The 26,415-nt window shown below is 35.8% G+C and overlaps 2 protein-coding genes across 2 annotated transcripts in view; one reads left to right on the top strand and one right to left on the bottom strand.

Annotated features, from left to right (window-relative positions):
- Positions 1-26,415, bottom strand: part of FAM227B (family with sequence similarity 227 member B) — a 218,371-nt gene that overhangs the window by 67,081 nt on the left and 124,875 nt on the right. The window lies entirely within an intron of this gene.
- The window catches only part of FGF7 (fibroblast growth factor 7), a 60,650-nt gene continuing 41,667 nt past the window's right edge, over positions 7,433-26,415 (top strand). The window contains exons 1-2 of the mRNA XM_043472043.1: positions 7,433-7,729; positions 8,322-8,876. Coding sequence (XP_043327978.1) covers positions 8,591-8,876 — 286 coding nt within the window. The 5' untranslated portion in view covers positions 7,433-7,729; positions 8,322-8,590. The remainder of the gene's footprint in view (positions 7,730-8,321; positions 8,877-26,415) is intronic.

The raw sequence follows: 26,415 nt of genomic DNA, 5'->3' as shown, positions 1-26,415 counted from the left end.
TATTTATTAATCTTTCTAATAAAATTTCTAGTATCTAGAAAATTAGAGTCTATAGGGTCTCAAAGAGCCAGACACAACTGAGCGACTCACACACACACACACGCACACACTCAAGACTGCTATAAGAAGTTTTCATTTTTGCACTGGAGTACTTTAGAAAGAGATTTTATTTCTAATTCCATCCTTTTGTGGTAATTGATTTGCAAGATGCTTACTGGTTCTTATTTTAAAGGAATGAGAGGTGCAGATCCCTTGAATCCAGAATGAATAGGATTTGGGTTTATAGCATTCCTCTCACCTAACTTTCCAACTGCCTGATTTCCCCCTCCAATGCCAGTTCTCTTCCAGTCTGTCTGAGTTCTGCAAATGACACTGCTATTTATCCTGTTACAAATGTCAGACATCTGGAATTTAACCTTGACTCTTCCTTGTTTCTCACACTGAATTATCACCTAGCTTTGTCTCCAAAATCTCTCTCCCCACTTCTTTCCTCTCCCTGCTCTGATCCCCGTCTAAGGTATCATCAATTCCAAACTGAACTACAGCTACAGCCTCCTAGCATCCCCAACATTGACATCAAGATCCTCCACAGACAAGAGGGAGGGGACCTATGTATACCTATGGCTGATTCATGTTGATGTATGGCAGAAACCAACACAAATTTGTAAAGCAATTATCCTCAAAAATAAAGTAAAAACAAAAAAGATCCTACACACATTGGTCTCATATCCCCTAACTTTTCCCTTGTTCATTCAACTCCAGTTACACTGTCATTTAGTTTCTAGAACATACCAAGCTCATTTTCACCTCAGAGCTTTTGTTTTTCCCTGTTACCTTTGCCTGGAATGCATTACCTTCATTTCTGATTTCTTCTTATCCTTCAGATCTCAGTTTAATCCTCACCTCCTCAGAAAGGTCTTTTGTGACCAGATTTAAACCACAATGACATCCATTAAACATTAAAAAATGATAGTTTTAGCACTCATTTTGCTATGTAGACAATGAACATGGAACCAAAGAATGACAATTTAAAGCAAAGAATGTAGTAACCCTAATCACCCAGTCTTTGTTGTTTTCCATAATGTTTTCCTAGGGTTGAAGCAAAACTCTCCCCATAGCCATTACAATAATTTCCAACTGTTAGAATGGCACTTGTTATAAAAAAAGGCACTAATGTATAGCATTGAATCAAGGAGATAGATTCTTTGCTAAAGTTAAGTGTTAATTTAAGGAGAGTCTAGGCAATCAAGAGCAAATTGTATAATTTAACTTCATTATACAGATATTTCTGAAATGGGAAAAAAAGAAGTAGTAACTCTGGAGATCTTGCTCCAGGTCTAAAGCTGTTTAGTAAGTTAAAAATATAATTTGAAGAACTTGATTTCTAGATTAGCATGTTAGATAACTTTTTATAAATGTAAAATTAAGCAACAATTTTTTATAGACTCAAGAGACACAAAGAATCTAGATACACTTGTAAACTGAGATATTTATATAGTTGAGTCACAGGCACACAATTTTGAGCATATGACTCAGACTTTGTATCTTATATACAGTTAGCTTTAAAATGTTAGGGCATGAGTGTAAGCACAAAGTTTGCATGACTGAAGATTTATAGGAAACCCCCACACTTGCTCAATTATTTTTGACATTTTTCTTTGTAGTTTAACTAGTGCCTTTGCCCAGGTCTATAAGGTTTATAAGTAGACCTGCCTGTAGCCCAGCTTCCCGTTACACTTAGAATAACCTCTAACTCTTATTGCCATGACCTTCAAAGTTCTTTACGATCTGGCTCCTGCCTACTTTTTCAGTTTTACTAATCTCTCACAACTTTTCCCACTGCTCATGTACTTCATTCAGCATATTGGCCTTCTTTCAGTTCTTGGAACACACCAACGTCAGTCTTGTTCCAGGCAGCTCAAACTTTTATCTCCTCAGATGGGTCTTTCTAACTTAAAATAGGTCCCTCTACCCATTTATCCCTCTATCTCCTATCTCCTTGGACACCTTGCTTCTGTCCTATGCACACCCACGCTGCCTCTGCCTCTGGCCTGCACACACACAGGCCAAAGAGCCGTGTTTATGTTCCGTCACCGGACAGCATTCTCTGTAAGTTCAAAGACCACTTCTAGAATACTCACTGTACCTCCGAAAGTCTGGGACAACATCTAGTACCAAATAACTATTTGATAAATAGTTAAGTGAATGAACAAGGAAGTGAGTAACACTGGTTGAATGGCATGATCCAAAGTTGAGGCTGGATTGATGAAATGGGGTTGACAGAAGAAAAGATGAAAATAAATCCACAGGTTGGTGACAGTGATGAGAATGTAACAGAAATAAATCTCGGATCACAATCTCAAATACGCAAGGGGTAACATATAACCTTATAAATCATCCTGGTTTCAACTTTGAGAATTTCACCCCGCTTACCTCTCACCACTGGTTAGTAGAAACTTATGTCAACTATTCTTGGGCTCCCTCCTCTGTTTCAAGATGAGACAGAATTCAGGCCCAAGACAAGGGACTCAGTTGTGTCCTTTGTCTGCTCTAGTTACTTGTAGGTGTCTACTGACTCTGCTCATGAAGTTTCTTCAGGTCTGGGTTCTCTGCCTTTCCAGATGTCTTTTAAAACATGAGAAATATTTATGAGGGGGTTCTTATGAGTCCGTCTGTTTTTAGACACATAGGCAGTCTTTACTCTTTGGAGCTTTGCTGCTTCTGCTGTGTGCTGTGGTAGTACCAGAAATGTAGAGTGTGGCTACCCAAATAGATTTTTCTCTATGCTGCCTAATCTTACGGACTCTACCTTTTCTGGGATTCTTCTCAAAGACACTTTGATGTTTCACTTCTTTTCAGGGCATTTAGCACAACCCTATGAAGCAGATTTGGGCTTTACCCAAGTTGGGAGGTATATATGACTTTTTCTTCTCCTACATCTTTCCTTTGCAATCACAAAGTTTGGGTATCTTTTTGAAAATATGAATAACAGAAAAAATAGGATAAAGGAACACAATTTTGTATTTCTTAAACTTATTCTCCTGGCAGAAATTAGATTAGTTTGGGTCAGAATAGAGGCATAGAGTACAATTATGATCATGTCACTCTTCTGATTATCATACCATAATGGTCTCCTATTGCTCTTAGGATAAAGATCAAACTCTGACTTAGCATTCCAGTCACTAATTTTAAAACTATGTCACATTCATAAGTATGTATAATATAATCAACAGGAGGGAACATCATTAAATATTTTCATTCTTTTACATTTTTATATTCTATCCTTTTCCACATCCTCCTAGTTCCATCCTTTCCCTATAGGTAATCATTGTTATTTATTTAGTTTCTGGTGTATCTTTTCAGAATTTTGTATGCATATATAGGCAAACTGAATACATATGTGTGTATACATTTTTACTTGTTCTCTTTTTATGGAAAAGGTAGCATATCATACACAATGTTCTGCATGTTGTATTTTTTACTTAATAAAAAAAAAGAAAATCTTCGCATCTCAGTATTTAGAAAATTACCTCATTTTTTTTACAGCTGCATAGTACCCCACTGAATGAATATATCACAATGTATTTGACTAGCTTCCTGTTGTTGAACACTTAATTTATTTCCAGTCTTTTTCTATTACAAAAAAATGACACAATGAATAAAATTATAAACATATCATTTGAATGGATATTGCCAGTTTACTCTCCACAGAAGTTGAACTAGTTTTACAGTCTCACTCACAGTATATATAGTGCCTGTTCACTATAGTGTATTGTCAAACATTGGGGGTTTTGGTAATCTGACAGATGAAAGAAGCATTTTATTGTTTTTTCTTGCATTTCTCATTTTATGAAAGAAAGCATCCATCATGGACAAGTACTATAAAATACACAGTGCTATGAGTGTCTACCATAAGTAGCAATAGGAAACTTTCCCTGTGATAATGCCAGTAGAGCTGCAGTTTAAAGGACGAGTGGGAGTTCTTTCAACAAGGAAACATCAGTGGGCTCTAGGAGAGAGAATGAGAAGGACTTTGGTATGTTAAAAAGCTGGAGAGGCAAGCAGGGTCCTGGTGGGCTAAGCCAGAGTTTAATCTTTATCCTAAGAGCAATAGGAGACCATTATGGTATGATAATCAGAAGAGTGACATGATCATAATTGAATTTCATATAGTCTATCACCAAATCAAAGTTGGCAAGTATTAGCACTGTTTCATTTATGAAGAATCCCAGGTACTAATTTCTATTTACTAAGAAAAAAAGCGAACTTTTAGAAATAGATGCAAGAATGCTTTGTTTTGCAAATTTAATCCTTTGTTTTACAACTTTAAAGCTCAAGAGATAGAGATGTTTCCAATTAAAAATGAAGTTAACTCAAATTGGAAAAAACAAAAGAGTACTTCTGCCAAGTATTTTATGTGCTTAGCCTGTCACTATGTGTACATTAAAACAAGAACAATAAATACTTGTTAATGAAATTTTAAAAACCCAGAGGGTTTACCCCATTTAGAGATACCTAAGTTACTTTTGTTCCTGGAGAATTCCTTTTGAAATATAATAAGAGATAAGTGAGGCTCTTCATTATGGCCATGGTGCTTGTGAAACAGGTTGTAAGCCCATAGCATGCACGCAAGCATTATGTAAACTGATAATCAAAGGATACATATTCCCTTGTTAAGATTTAATCCATTCACTAATATTACTGCTATTATATTTTCAAATCACAAGGTACAATGGCATCTAATGAACTCAAGATTGCTGGGAAAAATATCCCAACCTCAGATATGTAGATGATACCATTCTTATGGCAGAAAGTGAAGAGGAACTAAAGAGCCTCTTGATGAGGATGAAAGAGGAGAGTGAAAAAGCTGGCTTAAAATTCAACATTCAAAAAACTAAGATCATGGCATCCAGTCCTATCCTTTCATAGCAAATAGACGGGGAAAAAGTGGAAGCAGTGACATATATTCTTTTCTTGGGCTCCAAAATCATTGGAGATGGTGACTGCAGCCATGAAATTAAAAGACGCTTGCTCCTTGGAAGTAAAGCTATGACAAACCTAGACAGTGTATTAAAAAGTAGACACATCACTTTCCAACAAAGGTCTGTACAGTCAAAATTTTTATGATTTTTCCAGTAGACATGTATAGATGAGAAATTTGGACCAAAAAGAAGGCTAAATGTCAAAGAATTGATGCTTTTGAACTGTGGTGCTAGAGAAGATGCTTGAGAGTCCCTTGGACTGCAAGGAGACCAAATCAGTCAATCCGAAGGAAATCAACCCTGAATATTCATTGGAAGGACTGATGCTGAAGCTGAAGCTCCAATACTTGGGTCACCTGATGGGAAGAGCCGACTCACTGGAAAAGACCATGATGTTGGGAAAGACTGAAAGCAGCAGGAGAAGAAGACAACAGAGAATGAGATGGTAGGATGGCATCAGTGACTCAGTGGACATGAGTTTGAACAAACTCAGACAGTGAAGGACAGGGAAGCCTGGCGTGCTGCAGTCCATGGGGTCGCAAAGAGTCAGACATGACAGCGACTGAACAACAGCAATGAACTTAGAGTACACAGGTTACAATTTCATATTTACTTTGTTTCTAATTTTAATTTTATAATTAACCTTATACAACAAATGAGGCACTAAGTACTCTTCAATAAAAAAAATCCATTTTTGAATTTAAGTCTTGAGCACTTACTTAGCAACTTTTGACTTCTGACTCCATGATTTCTTAGTGTAAAATCTGTAGGGTCAATGTGGAATGGATGAATTTAGTAGCTCTTGAATATCTACATGTAAATTAGCTGTTAATAATTTTCATTTCTTTAGAAGGACTATCCGAGTCCTAGGAGTTCTAACCCTGCTCATTATTATTGCCTACAAAACTAATGGAGATATGATTTATAACAGAGTAGCATCATATTTTCTTTTTTCTCTCTTCCTCCTTTTAGAGAAATACATGATGGAATATTCTGTAGTCATCTAGCTTTCAACACAGGCAATTATAGAAGGGTCATCCCCTTCTGCTCTAATAAACTTAGAAAAGTCATATTTGGTGCCTAAAGAGTAATTGAGTAAATTTAAACTATGCTGTGCTCTTGATTCTGTTCCTCCAAAGCATAGACACAAAGGGAAATTATAATATAATTTATAATACAATTGAATGTATTAAATATTTGATTTTGTTTTCCTATTTGGTCTATGTGCACCACCTGGTGGTAAAGCAGTGCATTTCAAGTGCAGTGTGTGTGTGTGTGTGTGTGTGTGTGTGTGTGTGTGTGTGTGTGTGTGTGTGTGTGTGTGTGGTGGTGTGTGTGTGTGGTGGTGTATGTGTGTGTGTGTGTGTGTGTGTGTGTGGTGGTAAAGCAGTGCATTTCAAGTGCAGTGTGTGTGTGTGTGTGTGTGTGTGTGGTGGTAAAGCAGTGCATTTCAAGTGCAGTGTGTGTGTGTGTGTGTGTTGAGAGTATTAACATGGAAATAGAATGTTAATATGTATTCCTAAATATTGATTTAGATTAACAATGCAATTATTTTGCAACAAATACCTAATGAAACTCTAGTATACTAATAAATACATGCTAGAACAGGAAACTAATATATACATGCTAAAAAAGGGAGAATAACTCATGGTGGAAAGCAAAATAACATTCTCTTTTTTACGTGAGCTATATCTCTTAAAATTCCATCCTTAAATGAACATATATTTATTGCATCAATGTTCTTACTGAGGACAAGAATCAACCATTGATAACCAATATAAAACCATATAAATTTTTCTTCATTTTTAATTTTTAAGAATTATTTTAAAAGTATGTATCCTCTTTCTGATCTTAGTAGGGTAAGTAACAAGTCACAGAATTTTAAAACTACAAGGCACCATAGAATCATCTAGACTAATTTTACAAGTGTTGTAGCTGAGATTCAGAAACATCACGTGACTTGTCCAAGGTCATACTGGTAATTAGTGGCTCAACTCAAGTAAGAATATTGTTATTCTTACTTTCAGTCTAGGAACATAAGACATTAAGTTATAAGCAATGTTGAAATTTCTCTATATGAAGAGATATACCCTTAACTTAGCTATACACTTCTTGAAGACACTAAGGTGTGACTTAATACATATTAGGAGTTTTATTCTAACATTCTGAACACAAGGAATAATAGTAGCAATGTATGCTTCATAAATCTATGTAAAAGATTTCCTGTTAAAAGATCCCTTTACATATATGGTCAAAGCAATATTTTTCAACGTATTTCAGCTGCTATGAGACAACCTAAAAAATTCTGTTTCCCCTTCTAACTGCTTCAGAATCAGAGATTTATTTCTACAAAGTAGGTGCCCATTTGTAGATCTGAGCATAAACCATGTTCATAGCTCCCTCTCATGACCACTGAATGAATACTATACAAGCCTCTTTTATTCTCGCTGTTGTATTCAACTAACAGCTCACTGGTTAAGTTTTAATTGCTTCCAATGAGGTCAGCAAAGGTATTTATCGAAAAGCTCTGAATAAAAGGCTCCACACACACACACACAAGCTCACACGCGCTCACACACACAGAGACAATCCTCTTGCCTGCTGTTGATTTATGGAAACAATTATGATTCCGCTGGAGAATTTCTCAGCTGAGAAATAGTTTGTAGCTACAGTAGAGAGGCTCAAGTTGCACAGGGCAGACAACAGACATGGAATTCTTGTGTATCCAGCTGTTATCAACAGAACAAGTAAGTGACTGTTACTTGTCTTTAAAAATAATGCTAAATGTTTGTTAGTCGTTTATCTATTTCTCTGGTTTTAGTACTGAGGGGAAAAGTAAAGTTACCAGACTTTTGAGTTGTGTGATTATCTACAGTAATTACGTTATAGAACTTACATAAAGATAAGGTTGAAATTCTCCAGAGCAATTCTGACATTTAACTTGAGAACTGTGGGCAGTTCAGAAGAAAGTAACTGTCAAACCACAACCGTAAAAGAATAAAGACATCTAGGAAAAAGCATTTATATTTTGTTAATAGTAACTTTAGAACTGAATTTAAATCAACAGCTCTAAATTGCCGGATGTTTCTTATCAAATAGGGACTGGAATGAATGGTACAATCATGTTTAGATTAACCTCTACTAATATAGAACTTTTATAAGTCTACAAATAGAGTGGTAAGGACCCTGACATCCTCTGTGAAAACTGTTTTAAACGTATCCTCTCAGTAAGAATTACACAGTATGTTGTAACAGTATTTGCCCACTGAAATTTGTAAAATCACTTTTCATCTTCCTCTCTCTCCTCCCTTTCCATTCTTCATCTCTCATTGCAAACAGAAGTCAAGTAGCAAACAGCATCTCAGCAACTAAGGTTATTACAACCTGCTTTTATAAGGATATACCAACAGAGAGTTATTTAAGGAGGACTCCTATACTGCTATCAGGAACTAAAAGGATAAGGCTAACAATTTGGAGAGTGCAACTGCTCTTCCTTAAACCAATCTACAGTTCACAGATAGGAAGAGGTCAATGACCTAGGAGCAACAATCAACTCAAGATTTAATTTTCATTATGTTATTCATGAACACCCGGAGCACTATACTATAATGCGCAAATGGATACTGACATGGATCCTGCCAAGTTTGCTCTACAGATCATGCTTCCACATTATCTGTCTAGTGGGCACTATATCTTTAGCTTGCAATGACATGACTCCAGAGCAAATGGCTACAAATGCGAACTGTTCCAGCCCCGAGCGACATACAAGAAGTTATGATTACATGGAAGGAGGAGATATAAGAGTGAGAAGACTCTTCTGTCGAACACAGTGGTATCTGAGGATTGATAAACGAGGCAAAGTCAAAGGGACTCAAGAGATGAAGAATAATTACAGTAAGTAATGTTTTCTTATTTATGGAAAAGCTTATGAGCCTTAACAATCTGTGAAAAGATCAATTTTCAAGTGACATGCTTTCTCAATTTCCATTTTTTTTTGGAAAAAAATTAAATGTAATTTTCTTTTGGCTCTTAATTGGGATAAACTATGTTCCCAAAAATATCTCCTGGAGTAAGGCAAATATAATAATATTACAGTTGGAGCCGATAAACCAAGCCAATTTGAAAATATATTCTCCATGTCCTAAACTCAAATGCTCCTATGTTAAGCAAAACATAAGTATTATTATTTATCCTGAAATGTGATTTATTGTCTTCTAGCAAAGCTCACTAGGAACTCTACTAGAATACTCAGCGACTGCTCACCAAAAATGCATTATCATTAGTTTGAGGACATACAGATCTTTTTCAAAAAATAATTTGATTTCTCTTGAAAAAATATTTCCATGGTGTGAAATACTTAATTGTGCTAAAATGACTTGTGCAATTGTATATAACTATAAAACAGATAGGAATCTGTGGTCTCCTCATCTGTTCATGTCATAGGAACTTGTATTTGATTGCTTAATTATTTACCTAGGCACAAAAACAGGCTCCTCCTAACATTTTCTTTATCTTCATATTCTATGTCATAAAAGTTCTATGTTACCTTAAGGGAAATATAAATGTGAAGGAGGAAATAAAAGTGAGTTGGAAGAGACATTAATTTCATGATTTAAATGTAGATAATTATATTTCCTTCAATAATCAGTTATTCTTTTTATGTTGCTGTATCAGGTTTGGATTTATCATTTAACAGTTATGATTAATAACCAATTCCAAAAGTATTAAATTTTACAGAGTAAAATATATACCTGAACATGTACACGAAGAATTTAAAATCCCTGAGTGAAAAGAAATTTTGTTTGCATTACTAGCACTTGAGCAATGTTATAACATATCATTTTATAATGTTACATACATTAAACTTAATTGAAAAAGAATGCATGGGGGTGATACTGTAACATTTGCTTAGCATAGTGCCAGGCTTACAAGTGAATATTTAAAACTTTGCTGCTTACTTAATAAATGTCTTTTAGGCTTCTAGACTATTAATAATAAATCAATATGGTAATATGGGGAATTATGTTTCCAACATGAAAATGAGAGAAACTACTTTTTAAACTATAATTGATACATAATGTTAAGGCCATTTTAATGGATTGCTAACAGTATGGTTATTATTACCTCTATTAATAATGTTATCATGTTAGTTTTAGAATATTGTTCTGATTATACTTAAGTTTAGCTAAGGAAATAACTATTTGGAGGAAAGTTTTGTGGATAGTCATTTCTATGTGAGCAATAGAATCTGGCTCATATCAATAAATGACCCCATGGACTGTGGCCTGCCAGGCTCCTCTGTCCATGAAATTCTCCAGGAAAGATACTGGAGTGGGTAGCCATTCACTTCTCCAGGGGATCATCCTAACCCAGGGATCGAACCCAGGTCTCCTGCATTGCAGGAGGATTCTTTACCATCTGAGCCACGAGGGAAGCCCATTTAAAAGTTACTGAGGTTTATAATGGATAACAGAACTTGGTGGAGAAAACAGAGCCCAGGTGGAAGTTATGACAGAGAGGTCCAGTCCCTGCCTGTGACTGACTCTGGTACCACTCCTTTTTCCAATTCTCATTTTTTAATCTGTAAGATGTGGGATATGTACAGATGATCCAATATACATTTTAGTTCTTACAGTCTATTTTATTCTAAACTTTAGAAAATATAACATAAATGTGAACAATTTAAATTCTCATATAATTACCATACATATTGAATGAGATGAAAGTGAATATCATCTTAATGATAAGTTGAGCTGTCAGAACTAATTTCAAATTGTAGTAGTAAAGTTATTGAACCAAAACACTGTAGAATTCTTCCATAAGCTAATTCCTTTTGACTGCTTTAATCAAGTAATGAGAAAGTGAAAAATTAGATGCAAAATTCAGTGAAAGTGAACAGTATTTGTAATTAATTGGGATCAATTAGAATATCTAAAATTGGAATACCTTCAATAAGAATGCATTCAGATATATGTGTCTTATTTTGTATTAAAATTTCTTGAAACTATGAAACTCAGGTATTTAAAAACATACACAAAGTGCTAAAGTTTTCCATAGTTTGAAACACAATTTAGCACTGACCTTGAGTAACCATACAGCCAATAGGGTACATAATTTCTCTTCTAACACTAATTCTATAGTAAAAAATAAAGCAACAAAGAAAGTGAGGAAGTGAAGAAGAAAGAAGGAAAGAAAGTCATCCTATATCATTATAAGTTAGAATGTCACAATACCAATGTACTAAAAGAAATAATATATATTATGTAAATAATCTTATTTCTATAAGCTTTTTCATAGACTGTATATACTCTATTGATAGTATATACTATATATAGTATACTTCCAGGTAAATTCTCCTAGAAAGGGAAGCTTACATCTGGATCCTTTCAGTAAACTCCAAATTGTTGTCAAGTTTTGCTGCTATCTTACTGAAGAATAAGCCTGTCAGACTTCTCCATAAATAGAGGCTAACTCACTGTTGTCTACAGAAAATCCTAAGGTACTTCATTGAAAAATATACAGAGAATAACACAGAAGAGAATTCCAATGCTCATTTTCTTATTACATAATAACATAGAAGAGAATTCTAATATTTATTTCCTTACTAATTTTAAAATTGAGTGCCTCATACAAAAAATGCAAATTGCCCTAGGTGAAGTTGAAGCTATTGCATCCAGGTACAAAGAAATTGCTCAGAAGAATTTGTTTAAAAGTCAAAGAAAACAAAAAACTGAAATTACAAAACTTATTGTTTATATCTCTCAATCCTTAACTGAATTAATGAATAAATGAACAAAAGCTATTTCCTTCCTATTTCATTAAAAGGAGAAAGTAAAAGGTAATTGGATTATCTGCTAGGTTGAAATACCAAGTACAGAAAGTGGAAAAGATCAAAATTAAACTTTGAATTTCATGTGTTCTGATGCCTTAAATTTGTTCATACATTGTTGAACATTCTTCTTTGGAGGCCTTTTAAGATGGGATACATTTAAATGTCTTAGATGAAAAAATTTTGCATGAAAAGCTGAACATCATCTATATGAATAGTGGTTCTCTGGGTTACCATAAGAAAGTCCCTAGTCCATTTTCATGGCTTTGCTTTCAATGAAAGGGAAAATGACCTGAAGATATTAATGGATCTTGAAGGACTGCTTGCTTCACCAGCAGAAGCACTGCTCCTGCATAGGAATGTGGTTTATAAGATGTGGCTAAGATAATGGATTGGAGTAGGTAGGTGAGGTGAAAAATCTGGGTGTATAATTCTGCTTCCAGAAGTGTTAGGCTGGGGCAGGTGAATGGAGGGTTGGAGGAAGAGAAGGGGAGTGATAGGGAGTGGATATGACGGCTCATGTCTCACATCTTTGTTGTTGTTGTTTAGTCGCTCAGTTGTGTCCAACTCTTTTGCGACCCCATGGAGTGTAGCCTGCCAGGCTCCTCTGTCCGTGGGACTTCCCAGGCAAGAACATTGGAGTGGGTCGCCATTACCTTCTCCAGGGGATCTTCCCTACCCAGGGATAGAATCCATGTCTCCTGCACTGGCCAGCCGATTCTTTACCACTGAGCCACCTGGGAAGCCCCTCACATCTTTAGGGAAATAAGAAAATCATTTAAGCTACCCTGGGTTGTAAGAGTCTCACTTCAGCCTTAATTACAGTGCTGTCTTATGAAATATATCTAAATAAGATTGAGTAAATGGCATAAAAAATGCAGCAAGGAACCCAACAGAAACAAGACTTGTGTTAGTAACTGTATAAGCAAGACCCGGCTATGTAAAAATAGGAATTTATAAGAGGCCAAGAGATACTGAACTGCATTTCTGACTCTGGAAGAGACAGAAGTTATCACCGGAGAACTGGTCCTGAGATAGCACACTATTCTTACCCAGGAGGCAAGAAAGCCTCTCCTCTCAACTTGTTCTCTGCTGGCACCACATTTAGCTTATTAGTAGGCTTCTACGAGATGAAACTAGAACCTAAACTGAATTAATAATAATAATAATAATAAAAGTACAAAATGCCCCTCCAAAATGAAATAAGAATCCACATTCTCTGCAGGAGAGCATTAATAACATCACAAAAGGGCTGGCAATGGATGGTCAGTCCTTCCACTGATGTAGTCAGAGCTTTCCACTCGGGGACAAGGCCAGAGGGTGAATTTAGATAATTGGCCCAGGCAGCCCATCAGCAGACAGAGGCAATCACTCCACACCTGACACAAATAACTGCTGTTTAAGCTGGGAGTTGAGGTGCCAAATGAGAGACAACAGCAGTGCACTGGGCAAATGACAACTGCCCTGAAAGACAGATGTGAACTCAGTCCCTTGGAATGATTTTCTCGCTTTTGACATTCAATTACTAAAAAAGTTTTTCTCTTCCCATTTCTTTAGAGAAGGAATTCTTAATAGCCATAAGCCATTGATTCAAGAAAAAGTATGCCTCACTTGTTACAATTAAGCATTGAAAGTTCCATAGTAAGAAAAGGGTTAGCCATTCTGAAAACGGGCCAATGATTTGGCAATATTCTCTTTTGGATTGTTAGACTGTGATGGGATATGGCCTAACAATTGGCAAAAAGAAAATAAACACACTGTTGTTGGATTTGACTTTGACCACAAAATCTTCAGCGATTTAATTGTCAACAATTCTTTGGATAAGTTCCTGCTCAACAAGAATCGCTGCTAGTAGCTAACAAATATACATATCTTCTCTAAATATAAAGATGGTAAACTTGCTTATGCTTCAAAGAGTTCTTAGTAGGCTATCTAAAAGAAAAATAACTCACACTATCAAAGTAAAAAGTAAAAAAATCACAACAACCTCATCTAAAAAAAAATAGACAATGACAAACATATCTATGGAATTAACCAAAATTGTAGAATTACTGACAAAATGGAATCCTATAGAACTGGTGACCTGCATTTCCTTAAGTAAGTTCCCAAGGTTTAAATTATGGAAGATTTGGAAATAATAGCTATTTGGAAATAGCTCGATTTGGAAATATTAGCTATTCTTTGAAAACTCTAATATTAAGAATAATTTTCCATTTTATGGTCTTTCTCTGTTTTTAGGCTAATACCAGTGTCTGGTGTTTAATAAATGCTAATTACAGCTGATTGCTACAGGTGTACTTCTTATTTATTTTATAGATTCTTATCTGAACTGATCATCACTTTCATTTCTTATCAATCCAGAGTATCTGATCATGCATTTTACCTTGTGACTCAGTTGTATCACAACTCTTCAGCCTATAGTTTTAGAGCTTTCAGAGATCCAGGTGAATTGAAGAGGATATAAGATGCCACCTTTTAGATCTAAATGGAAGGGATTTCTTTTCTAGATTTTTCTATTTCTCAGCCTTGACTAAATATTGTAATCAGCTGGGAAACTTTAAAAAATACTGATACCAGGTTCCATCCACAAAAATTCTCATTAAATTTATTTGGGGCACAGCCTAGGCATCAGAAATTTCAAAAGTTCCCCAGATAATCCTGACATGGCTACAAAACTACAGGGATCACATTAGATTACTGGGGAAACCACCACCCAGTTAAAGGAGAATCTTGTGAAGGCACGAAGAACCCAGGCATTAGTGTTTGTTTAAAGCTCTCCAGTGATTCTAATCTGCAGCTAAGGTCGAAAACCACCACTTAAGGAGCCAAGGCTTCTAATTCTAGCAGGATCCCCCAAGGTGTCCTGGGAATGTTTTGGAACCCTTAGAGGGCTCCAGAGTTCACCTTTGCCCTGGAGGATTTTGAGATGGGCCCATCAGGAATGAATCTCTGGATTATGCATCAGGGAAGTTCTTCTGGGTCCATTCAACATTTTTGACAAATCTTAGTGGCTCCAACATTTGGTGAAGTGGTTTGAAAATCCACGTGATGACAGCTTTCTAGCTACTATTTAAGAAGGAATCTTTGATGAACGAGTTCATTGCTGGGGAAAAAATAGGTCCTGTGCCACAATTTCACAATGTCAGGCAGGTCTGATTCCCTTCTGACACTTTCAAGTGGTGCTGCAAGCAGGGAAGCTGGAGTACAGGCATCAAGGCCAGCTTACAAGGCACTCAAATTAGCCATTTATGATTATGAACTGATGCCCCCAAATTAGGGTTTCACCTCCTATGGCCACCCTACAAAAGCAGTGATTTAAAGAGACAAGCTCCAGTCTAGAAAATCCAATAGGAAAGAAACTACAAGCCTAGAGGGTTTATCCAGATTAGTGAAAGGCTACAAACCTAAAAGTTTGTTCTGTTTGTAAGTTATGGATTAAAGCAAAGCTTTCTTTCCTTTTTTCTCTAAAGATCCCAGCTTTCTTCCACTGCATCAAAGCAGCACAGTAACTTCTTTTACATTACTACTGGAATACAATACCTTTCTATGTTTTAATTTCACATATGGCACATAGAAGAGGGAGGAATTGCATGTACCTAAGTAATATGGAGAAAAAACAACATTAAATGAAATGGGCTTCCATATGAATTCCTACTTTTTGTAAACTATATTCAAGCTTTAAAAAAAATGTTCTGAGGTATGATTAACACGCAAAAAGTTGTAATTATTTAAAGTATACAACTTGATGAATTCAGAGGTAAGTATATATCATCATAATCTATGCAATGAACATATCTATCATTTCTAATAGTTTTCTCCTGATCTATTTATTATTATTAATAGTAGTCATAATAAAAGTACTTAACATAAGATCTATCCTCTTCAGTTCAGTTCAGTCGTTCAGTAGTTTCTGACTCTTTGTGACCCCCACGGACTGCAGCACGCCAGGCCATGCTGTCCATCACCAACTCCTGGAGTTTACTCAGACTCATGTCCATTGAGTTGGTGATGCCAGCCAACCATCTCATCCTCTATCGTCCTCTTCTCCTGCCTTCAATCTTTCCCAGCATCAGGGTATTTTCCACTGAGTCAGTTCTTCCCATCAGGTGGCCAAAGTATTGGAGTTTCAGATTCAGCATCAGCCCTTCCAGTGAATATTCAGGACTGATTTCCTTTAGGATGGCCTGGTTGGATCTATCTATCCTCTTAGCAAATATTTAAGTATACCTACAATACTGTGAACTATAGACACTACAGTGTAGAGTATGTCTCTTGGATTTATTCATCTGGCATAACTGAAACTTAGTATCCTTTGACTAATATCTCCTTGTTTTCCCCACCCTCCAGTTTCTAGAAACCACTATTCTTCTCTGCTTCTATGAGAGGTGGCTAATATTTTAGATTTTTCCTGGAAGTTTTGTTATATAGTATTTGTTCTTCTGTATCTAGCCTATTTCACTTAGGATAATGTCCTTCCAGTTCATATCCAATCTTTCTACAAGCAAAGTAGGTTGGAAAATAAAAATTATCTGCCTTTCAAGTGGTTCTGAAAACCACATTAAAGACTCATTGAACATTTGACAGTTTTTTGACCAAGATTCATATCTGTATTTGAGATACCTGATTCTGACTTAGGTAGAGAAGCCATAACAACTTTACTAACAAAGAAAACATTATTAAAGTTAGTCAGCTATTGGTGTTTGTATAGTAATATATAAAGACAAAGGAATTAGGGTGGAGAAGAAGAGAGGAGAACTATTCAATGCCCATGTCCTGGTAAAACTTGCCTGTTTGGCAGACAATATCCTTCTCGGATAAAAAATGTTAGATGTATACTGGGGAGAATTGTCTCCAGAGATTCTTCAGTAAAGTCAGTCAACTTCCCTGAAGAAGAATGTGAGTGGTCACTACTAATGGAGTGGCCACAAGCACTTGATAGAGCCATTCACTAAGAGTAAAAGTAAGAGTAAAAAGGAAGAAAAATATCTTTGTCCCTGAACAGGAGAGGAAAGGCAAGAGATGAAAGGAAAGAGGACCTTATATACACATTAGTGAATTTTGTATTTTAAGTTTAGGGAGGACTTAAATACAAAGAATACTTATAAAATATAGCTTTTCTATTTTTTAAAAAAATTGAAGTACAGTTAACGTACAATATTTCACTAACTTTTTGATGACTTACAGAATAAGGGAAGTTGAGTGCAATGGATTGGTAAGAGAGTAGAGAGAGGGTTTCTGAGGTGAAAACGAAAATAAAATAGTGTACAGAGGGTTGAAATGATAATAGATTACTGCATGTGTTTCTGAAATAAATTTGAAAATCTGTGCATAAATCCCTAACAATCTTTGCTTATTTATACAGACTATTCTGAAACTGAGTTTATTTTTCTGTTTAATACTAGAAAGGAGAAATGGGGCATATTTCAACATCCTTAAATAGCATATTTATCATGTTCCATTAAAAGCTACTGGAATATCTTCTGTTTCATCTGCCTATCTGAACATCAGATATAATTATAGATAGATGAGAAAATGATTTGACATCAAATTCAAAATCAGCTCAGCCTGCAGCTTTTTCTTACAGCAGCAATTCCAAACTTTATTTCTTAGAACACTAGTGTCCCTCAAGATAATTAATGGTGTTTCCTATAGCACAGTTTCTGCAGCTCATTGGAAAATATTATGTTAAATAAAGCTGAGCAAGGTTTTTCAGAGAAAATTCTCTGAGCCTATACTTCACTAGCATGAATGGCAGAACTTTGAAAGTGAAAGTGCCTCAGCTGTGTCCAACTCTTTGCGACCCCATGGACTATATAGTCAATGGAATTCTCTAGGCCAGAATATTAGAGTGGGTAGCCTTTCCCTTCTTCAGGGGATCTTCCCAACCCAGGGATCGAACCCAGGTCTCCTACACTGCAGGCAGATTCTTTACCAGCTGAGCCACAAGGGAAGCCCAAGAATACTGGAGTGGGTAGCCTTTCCCTTCTCCAGAGATCTTCCCGACCCAGGAATTGAAGCAGGGTGTCCTGCATTGCAGGCAGATTCTTTACCAACTGAGCTATAAGGGAACTTTAGCAGACTATATATGGTTTCCCAAACCTATCTGACAACAGAGCATGCCCTCCACACTACCCACATCCTCCCTACTCTCACCCCTGATGTGGGTAAAACATTTAAATTTCTCAATGGAAATGCAGAGCTAAGAAGTTTATCTTTGGTGTAGTGAAGAACTAAAACCAAGCTTCTACTCAGTTGTTCAGTTCAGTTCAGTAGCTCAGTCGTGTCCAACTCTTTGCGACCCCATGGACTGCAGCACGCCAGTCCTCCTTGTCCATCACCAACTCCCGGAGTTTACTCAAACTCATATCCACTGAGTCGGTGATGTCATCCAACTGTCTCATCCTCTGTCGTCTCCTTCTCTTCCCGCCTTCAATCTTTCCCAGCATCAGGGTCTTTTCAAATGAGTCAGTTCTTTTCATCAGGTGGCCAAAGTATTGGAGTTTCAGCTTCAACATCAGTCCTTCCAATGAATATTCAGGACTGATTTCCTTTAGGGTGGACTGGTTGGATCTCCTTGCAGTCCAAGGGACTCTCAAGAGTCTTCTCCAACACCACAGTTCAAAAGCATCAATTATTTGGCACTCAGCTTTCTTCATGGTCCAACTGTCACATCCATACACGACTACTGGAAAAACCATAGCTTTGATTAGATGGACCTTTGTTGGCAAAGTAATGTCTCTGCTTTTAAATATGCTGTCTAGGTTGGTCATAGCTTTTTTTCCAAGGAGCAAGCTGTTTTAATTTAATGGCTGAAGTCACCATCTGCAGTGATTTTGGAGGCCCAATAAAATAAAGTCTGTCACTGTTTCCATTACTTCCCCATCTATTTGCCATGAAATGATGGGACCAGATGCCATGATCTCGGTTTTCTGGATGTTGAGTTTTAAGCCAACTTTTTCACTCTCCTCTTTCACTTTCATCAAGAGGCTCATTAGTTCTTTGCTTTCTGCCATAAGGGTGGTGTCATCTGCATATCTGAGGTTATTGGTATTTCTCCTGGCAATCTTGATTCCAGCTTGAGCTTCATCCAGCCCAGTGTTTCTCATGATGTACTCTGCATATAAGTTAAACAAGCAGGGTGACAATATACAGCCTTGACATACTCCTTTCCCTATTTGGAACCATTCTGTTGTTCCATGTCGACATGTTAGAAAGGCTATAAAATGAACCTGAACCAATTTAAGAGTGACCTTGAACCACAAATACATGCCAAAGTTAGGAGCCTGTATATAATTTTGGAATATTGGTCTAGTATTTTGGGTATGAATGCTGTACTGAAATCCAGAGATTTGCAGTGAGATTTAAACCTAGTTGGATGCTCTTTACTAATTGGATGTTCTCTTACTCGGTAAAGAGAACTTTAAAACTATTCTTCTTATTTGAAATGCTGTCCAAGAGCTATCTAGGAGAAAGAAATGGCAACCCACTCCAGCACTCTTGCATGGAGAATTCCATGGATGGAGGAGGCTGGTAGGCTACAGTCCATGGGGTCGCAAAGAGTCGGACACGACTGAGCGACTTCACTTTCTTTCTACGGTTCCTTTTGGAGAAGGAAATGGCAACACACTCCAGCATTCTTGCCTGGAGAATCCTGTGGACAGAGGGGCCTTGTGGGCTACAGTCTATGGGGTTGCAAAGAGTCAGACACGACTAAGCAACTAGCACACCAAGAGCTATCATTTGAGCAACCTAGAAACTGATGAAAAACACTTCCCATGCAGTAATCTAAAAATGTTTTAAGATTCCAACATGATTGAAAAATTCTTATCTTATGTACCTAAAAAAACAGACCTTACTTTTCAAAAAAAACCAGTTTGAGCAAAACTTGAAAATATTTAAATTATATCAATAAAAAATAACTTTCATTTACTGGCCAAAAACAATTTAGAAATTTGAAATTTATCATAAACAGACAGGAGGACTGATAATTTAATAAATGATTTTCATACCCTTTGGAGAAATGACTTATTTGAGGTTGTAAAATATAACTAACTAGTCATACACAATACTTTTACTTGCCTTATGATTTTTTTCTGTTTGTATTTGACAATGCCACTAGAATGTCAGTTCTGGGAAGAAAGATATTGCATCTTTTTTTGCTTTTTATCTCCCAATGGTGAATAACTCAGTATAAAGGGTGGAAGAAGGGAGACAAATTGACAATCACTCATAATTCTGTCTTAAGTATTTATATATTTAAAATTAATTATACATGAGAAGCAGAAAGCTCTCATGAAATATTTAATGTGTACAAAATTTAAAATCTTGCTAAAATAAAAGAGAAGAATGCCTCATTTCTTTTTAATACTCTATTATTGATTTTAAAAAGTGTTGGCTTCCACAACCTATTTAACTTAATGTTTTTAAGAGAGGTGTAGCAAAGTTTTATTCAAGTCAATGATCTAACCAGGCACAGGTGGCAGTGGTGACACTGAAAGGGTGATTGGCAGGGCATGATGAAGATCAGTCCTGAAAAAGCTGTCAGTCAGTTCAGACACTCAGTCGTGTCCGACTCTTTGCGACCCCATGGACTGCAGCACGCCAGTCCTCCCTGTCCATCACCAACTCCTGGAACCCACTCAAACCCATGTCCATTGAGTCAGTGATGTCATCCTATATTCTCATCCTCTGTCGTCCCCTTTTCCTCCTGCCTTCAGTCCTTCCAAGCATCAGGGTCTTTTCCAATGAGTCAATTCTTTGTATCAGGTGCCCAAAGTATTGGAACTTTAGCTTCATCATCAGTCCTTCCAATGAATATTCAGGAGTGATTTCCTTTAGCACTGACTGGTTTTATCTCTTTGCAGTCCAAGGGACTCTCAAGAGTCTTCTCTGACACCACAGTTCAAAAGCATCAATTCTTCAGCACTCACCCTTCTTTATGGTCCAACTCTCATATCCATACATGACTACTGGAAAAACCATAGCTTTGATTAGATGGACCTTTGTCAGCAAAGTAATGTCTCTGCTTTTTAATATGCTGTCTAGGTTGGTCATATCTTTTCTTCCAAGGAGCATAGCTTTTCTTCCAAGGAAAAGCTGCAGTCTTCCTCAACACTTATTCTTATTTTAATCTGACTGTCAACTAATCCCTACCTGTGAAAAACTAAATGTGGAAAAAAATTTCATAGTTTATATTGGCTTAAGGAATACTTGCATTAAAAGTATACACAGAGGGGGAAAGACTTTAAGAATTGAAAAGCTATACTAGTGAAAACAAGCAATGGGCTGATAATTCCTGGCAGATTCTGCCTATTTATTAGTAGCACTTATAAAGTTGACCTTGGACTTACCAGGTTGAATAGAGGAGAGGACATGTGTAAAGGTGGATTCTTTACCGTCTGAACCACCAGGGAAGCCCATTTAGGTGTGTTCACTTTAATTAAGAAAGATTGGGTGTTCAAAATTAGCTGATGATTGAAATCATCATATCAAAAATTTCTGTGTGCAATGATGGATTGTTTTCTGGAAATATCTGGGTAGTCAGTTAACTTACAAACAGTAGGTATTGAATAGTAAGCCTGATGAATTCACTGTGATTAACATTATATATTAAAGTTCAAGAAGTTCATATTCAGAATACTGCTTTAAAACTTCTAGTTTCCTCATAGTTAACACAAGATGCTAAGAGACTTTGAAGGGGAAGAAATGAAGTGTTTTAAAGTTACACTTTCCCCCTATAATGAAAACACAAGTTACTAATATTTTAGGATCATGAAAACAACTACTAACAAGGTAAACTTACTGAGTTGTTACCATGTGCCTGGCAGAGTTACGCTCATTTTGCAGAGGCAACTCTGGCTCACAGAGGTAGGTAGCTTGCTCTAGGTTCTAAAGCTAGTGACTGTCAGGGTTGGAATATGAACCCAAGTAGGCTTAACTTCAAAGCATAGCTTTTGTTATTAACACATGTATCATTATACTGTCATTGATATTATTAAAACATCACTCATTGATTTGCATCATGCAGTGGGATCATTTGCATGTAAAGAACTATAAACAGCTGAAATTTTCTTCTCTATGATAGGCCCTAATGAGTTCTTGGCATTTTCTTATTATTAAATAAAAGCTCTACTCCAACTCACCTTGTACAAAACATCTCCATTTGTGTTCCTGAGTTGGGGTGGAAGCCTTCGGTTTATTTTGCTTACAAATTGCTAAAGATGCTGCAAATTTTGATTTGGTTGTTTTTTAAACACATTTCTGACATTTGTTAAAAACATTTATAATTCTGTTCATTAGTAAGTGTCTTCATAATTGTTATAGAATACATACATATATACAGTTGGATTTCAGAGAGTAAATCAGTCAGTTTTGGGAGTATAGCCAGACAGCTCCCCTCTCTAAAGGCCACTAAATTCAAATAGAACAAATACAAGAGCAAATACAAGAAGTCTCAGAGTTTGTTATAACAAGCACTTACGAAAGGTTGAAAAAGAAATGGTATATTGGCAAATTGGTTCTTTCTTTTGTCCACATTTACTGTGTTCTCAATTTATTTCTAGTACTTTTAGGACTTTTCCCAATTAAAGGAGGCAAAAGAAAGGGAATAAAAATGATGAGTTAGTGCAAAGATAGTATGAAAAATTTTATCTTCACAGTGCTCTTTTAGTATAAACATTAATACATGTTATTTAATACTTAGGAGTAGACAAATGATTATAAAGTCAGACACAGCATAGGGATACGGAAATAATACCATATTATTTCTTTGGTTTTAAACTTTTTTCTAGTAATTAATTGACCTTGGATAAATACAGAACTATTTTGGGTCTCGGATTTTTTAAAATATAAAAAGATGGCGGTTAGAGCACATTGTTTGAATAGATTTCAATTGCAAAATGTTACCAATGGTACTAAGCAACTGAGGGATGGGATGGGAAGAAAGAGAAGGCATATTAGCTATAAATGCTGCATAGTAATAAATTATCCAAAAGTTAGCAACTTAAAACAGTATTTATTTCATAGTGTCAGAGGGTCAGGAGTCTAGGAGCAGCTGGGTTGAGTGGTTCTAGCTAAAGGTCTCTTATGAGGTTACAGTGAGCTGTCACCAAATACTGACCCCAGATATTCATTCATTCATTTAATGGACATTGTTAAGCACATAATATGCCAGGAATTGTGCTAGTCGTTGGGGAGACAATAAAGCAGAATTGAAGATAGAAACTAATTCTGCCCTCATACACAGTCTCCCCTATCTGCAACTGTCACATTCAATCTATTTTTCATAACAAACCTGTTGAGTGGTTTGCGCAGCACCTACCTGCAGTGATGGCAAGAACTGAGTAGAGATACAGGTGCCATTTAGAAGCCAAAACAGGATATCATTTTAAAAAGAAGAAAAGCAAATGGTGGGAGATCTGAATTGTCTAGCATAAACAGTAACAACTTGAAACTGAGTTGTTTTCTGTTGAATGCTTCAATAACTATATTAATGGATTGCCTCTACACACAGATTTATAAAGGAAGGCAATTATAATGGACACTGAATATGGTGATTCATAACTACTTAACGAAGGACACTAATAGCTGAGGTGAGAAGTGGGGCACAAGGAAAAAGGTGGTGAGAAGGGAGTGGAAGAGTTGATATAATAGATGTAAAGAAGTATAACATTTTAAACTCTTGATACTAAAGCCTAGGAGAATACATTAACTTAAGTATAGACTTCCCCATATATAATTTTACATAAATTTCTGAAACTTTTGCTGGAATAAAGATATTATTTAATTTAGTATTTTTATCAAATTAAATTTTGTTTTACATTAAAACTACAATATATTTCTAAATACTGATAGCTTATTAATTTATCCTACTTACTATTGTTAAAATTAGTATATTATAGTTGGGTGTAGACTGGCAACACTTTCACTGGAGAAGACTTCTGATGAAAACAGGAATACTTTTAAGTCAAGAGCCACCATCCATGGAATGTCACATGAAGTTAAAAGGCAATTTGATCTACATGATTAGGATTTAAATTGAGAATACAATTCAATATTTATAGAGCACCTTTAATGTGTAAGGTGACACTGTACAAAAAAGGTTATGAAGAGAAATAACTTTTGTCTTTACTTGGCTTTTATAGGAAATAATCTGTAAGTTCTGAAAGCTATTAATACTTTTCATATGAAGAAAGGAGAGATCAGGAGAATGAAAGTGAATACTTCTTGGTGAGCCTAAAGATGTAAAAAGGACAGAGTAGGAGAATTAGGAGAAGAAAATTTTCTGGGAAAAGTGCATTTGAATAAAAGTGGGATTGGTTGAAGGATTTTGACAGAGGGTGAAGAGCTTTCCAAGTCATGAACAAGTGTGTAAAAAGGTATGGTTACAGTAGGGTGATTTTGAAGAATGGTTCTTGTCCCAGCTAGCTAGACAGTATGGTGCAGAGAAAACAGCAACACAGAGCTAGTAAATGGGCAAAATGCTTTAAAACACATTTTAACTTCATAGTACAAAAAGAAAAGATAGGAGAACAACAGAAGAGGGTGAAGGTCAGAGGTGGGGAGATAGAATTAAAGGAGAGGTGTGAGGAAGTACATAGAGAAGACACAAGCTGAGGAAGAAGCAGGGAGAGAGAATGAAAAGGAATACAGGTTGCAGATATATCAAGAAAAGAGAGACAGAAGGCAGAGAGGGATGCTCTGGAAGTCTTGAATTCCACAGAGAATTTGACAGATGTAACCAGAGTACCCACCAGAGGCGGAGGGCATGGGGGCTCATCTTCTTGGAGAAGTTGATTGTGATTCAACTAATATTACCCTAATCACTAAATGAAATCATGCTAAAGGTCAGATATGCAAGACTGCAGTTTCCTACTCTCATGTAAGGCTTTCTCAAATATATCATTGTAATAATTTATGGAGATAAGCCACTAGACCCATGGTAAATAATTGCAAATAATCTTGCATTGTATTATTATTTCTTTGGACAGTTGTAAGAACCTGAGAATATTAACTAAAGGAAATTCTTCTTGTACACTGCTGGCAAAAATACTTTGAGCTTTGCTTCGAGGGTAAGAATGTTTTGAGCTTCTATAAGGTTAGGAAGTCAGCCAAAGTTGCATAGTCAGTCAGTGGTAGAGCCAGGACTGCAACCTAGGTTGCTAGGTATCCAGAGATGCATTAAAAAGGTCAAAGAGAAAAACATAATAACTAGCAAGAAATCATATGCTACCACAAGAGCTTCTCAATCTTCATGCAAACAAATTATGTTTTGGGGGTTTCACATATAAAAATTGTTTTGAAATATAGCCTTATTCACTGTAGTAATTAGTACTTATAAGTAATAGGGACATTTCTTTGAGATATTTTAAGATTAAAATCTAAGGAATCAAGCACAACTTTTCATGAAATCATACCCTCCTCTATTTGTGAATTTGTACTCTATGTTTGACATCTGTCTTCAGGAAGAAATACTTACTTTAAAAAATTTAATTATAGTAAAAAAAACCACATTCTGTTTACAGATATAAAAATACACACAGTTTTAGACTTATAATTTTAAAATAAGAAACAAAAGGAACTGTGCTAAGTGTGCAAATGAAATAAATTAATGCCTATTGTTAATTTAAGAAACTCCACCTCAACCCTTCAAGTCATACATAGTCTAGTTCATAATAAAACACTACCCAGTAGGAAACATTGCCATGTTTAAAGGATGAAACAACATCTATTTTCCTGGAGTGCATTCAAACAAAATGTATGATATCTTACATAGAAGATAATTTTTCTTCAGACATCCAAGATTCTACATTTTGTTGGTTAACATTATCATAAAAATGTTTTTCTCACATTCTAAATTTGAAGGCCATTACCATAAGAATGTTATAAGAAAGTTGTTATAAAATTAAAACAAAGGTAATGAGTTGTCTCACTCTGTCTCAGACAATTTCACAGTTTTCTGAGGAGACTGAGTGGTCCTTGTTATGTCATCTTCAAGGTTAGATCAGCATCTCAGAGTCCCCTAATTATCTTTCATGACCAGGTCAGCAGCCTCTGCATTTACTGAGATCTTTCTTGACTATTTTCATCTTGTACTTGTGGAAATAAAGTTCCTATTTATTACTTGCTGCATAAAACAATATTGTACTGATGAAGAAATTTGTGAAATTTTGGTCAGTTCTTTCAAATATACCAGTCATTTCATTTTAGTTATTTATTTACACTGAAGTATTATAACCAGATTTTATATTTATTTGAAATTAATTTTTTAAAAACAGACTTTAGATACATGGTTAACAATAGCATTTTGTGAGCAATACAAAAGTTGATGGGAAATCTGTATGTCTTTACTTGTAGTTAAGTAAATTTTAGTAGAAAATGAACTAATGTATTGTTTGCTATGCTTAAAATAAATGTTCATCATCAATGATATATTTACTTCGGGTGGATTTTCTGGTAATAGTGATAATTTCATGCAAATTGATAGCTTTCTGAACAATCAGTTATTGTTGAGGAAACTGATTTGGGTAAAACTGCAGACTATCTATGGAAAGCTATTAATGCATAAGAATATTTTTATTTAGAATGACTTTATATTTATTACTA

This window comes from Cervus canadensis, chromosome 6 (assembly GCF_019320065.1).
Source record: "Cervus canadensis isolate Bull #8, Minnesota chromosome 6, ASM1932006v1, whole genome shotgun sequence".
Classification (NCBI taxonomy): Eukaryota; Metazoa; Chordata; class Mammalia; order Artiodactyla; family Cervidae; genus Cervus; species Cervus canadensis.
The sequence above is the reverse complement of the archived record's forward strand: the minus strand, read 5'-3'. Positions and strand labels throughout refer to the sequence as shown.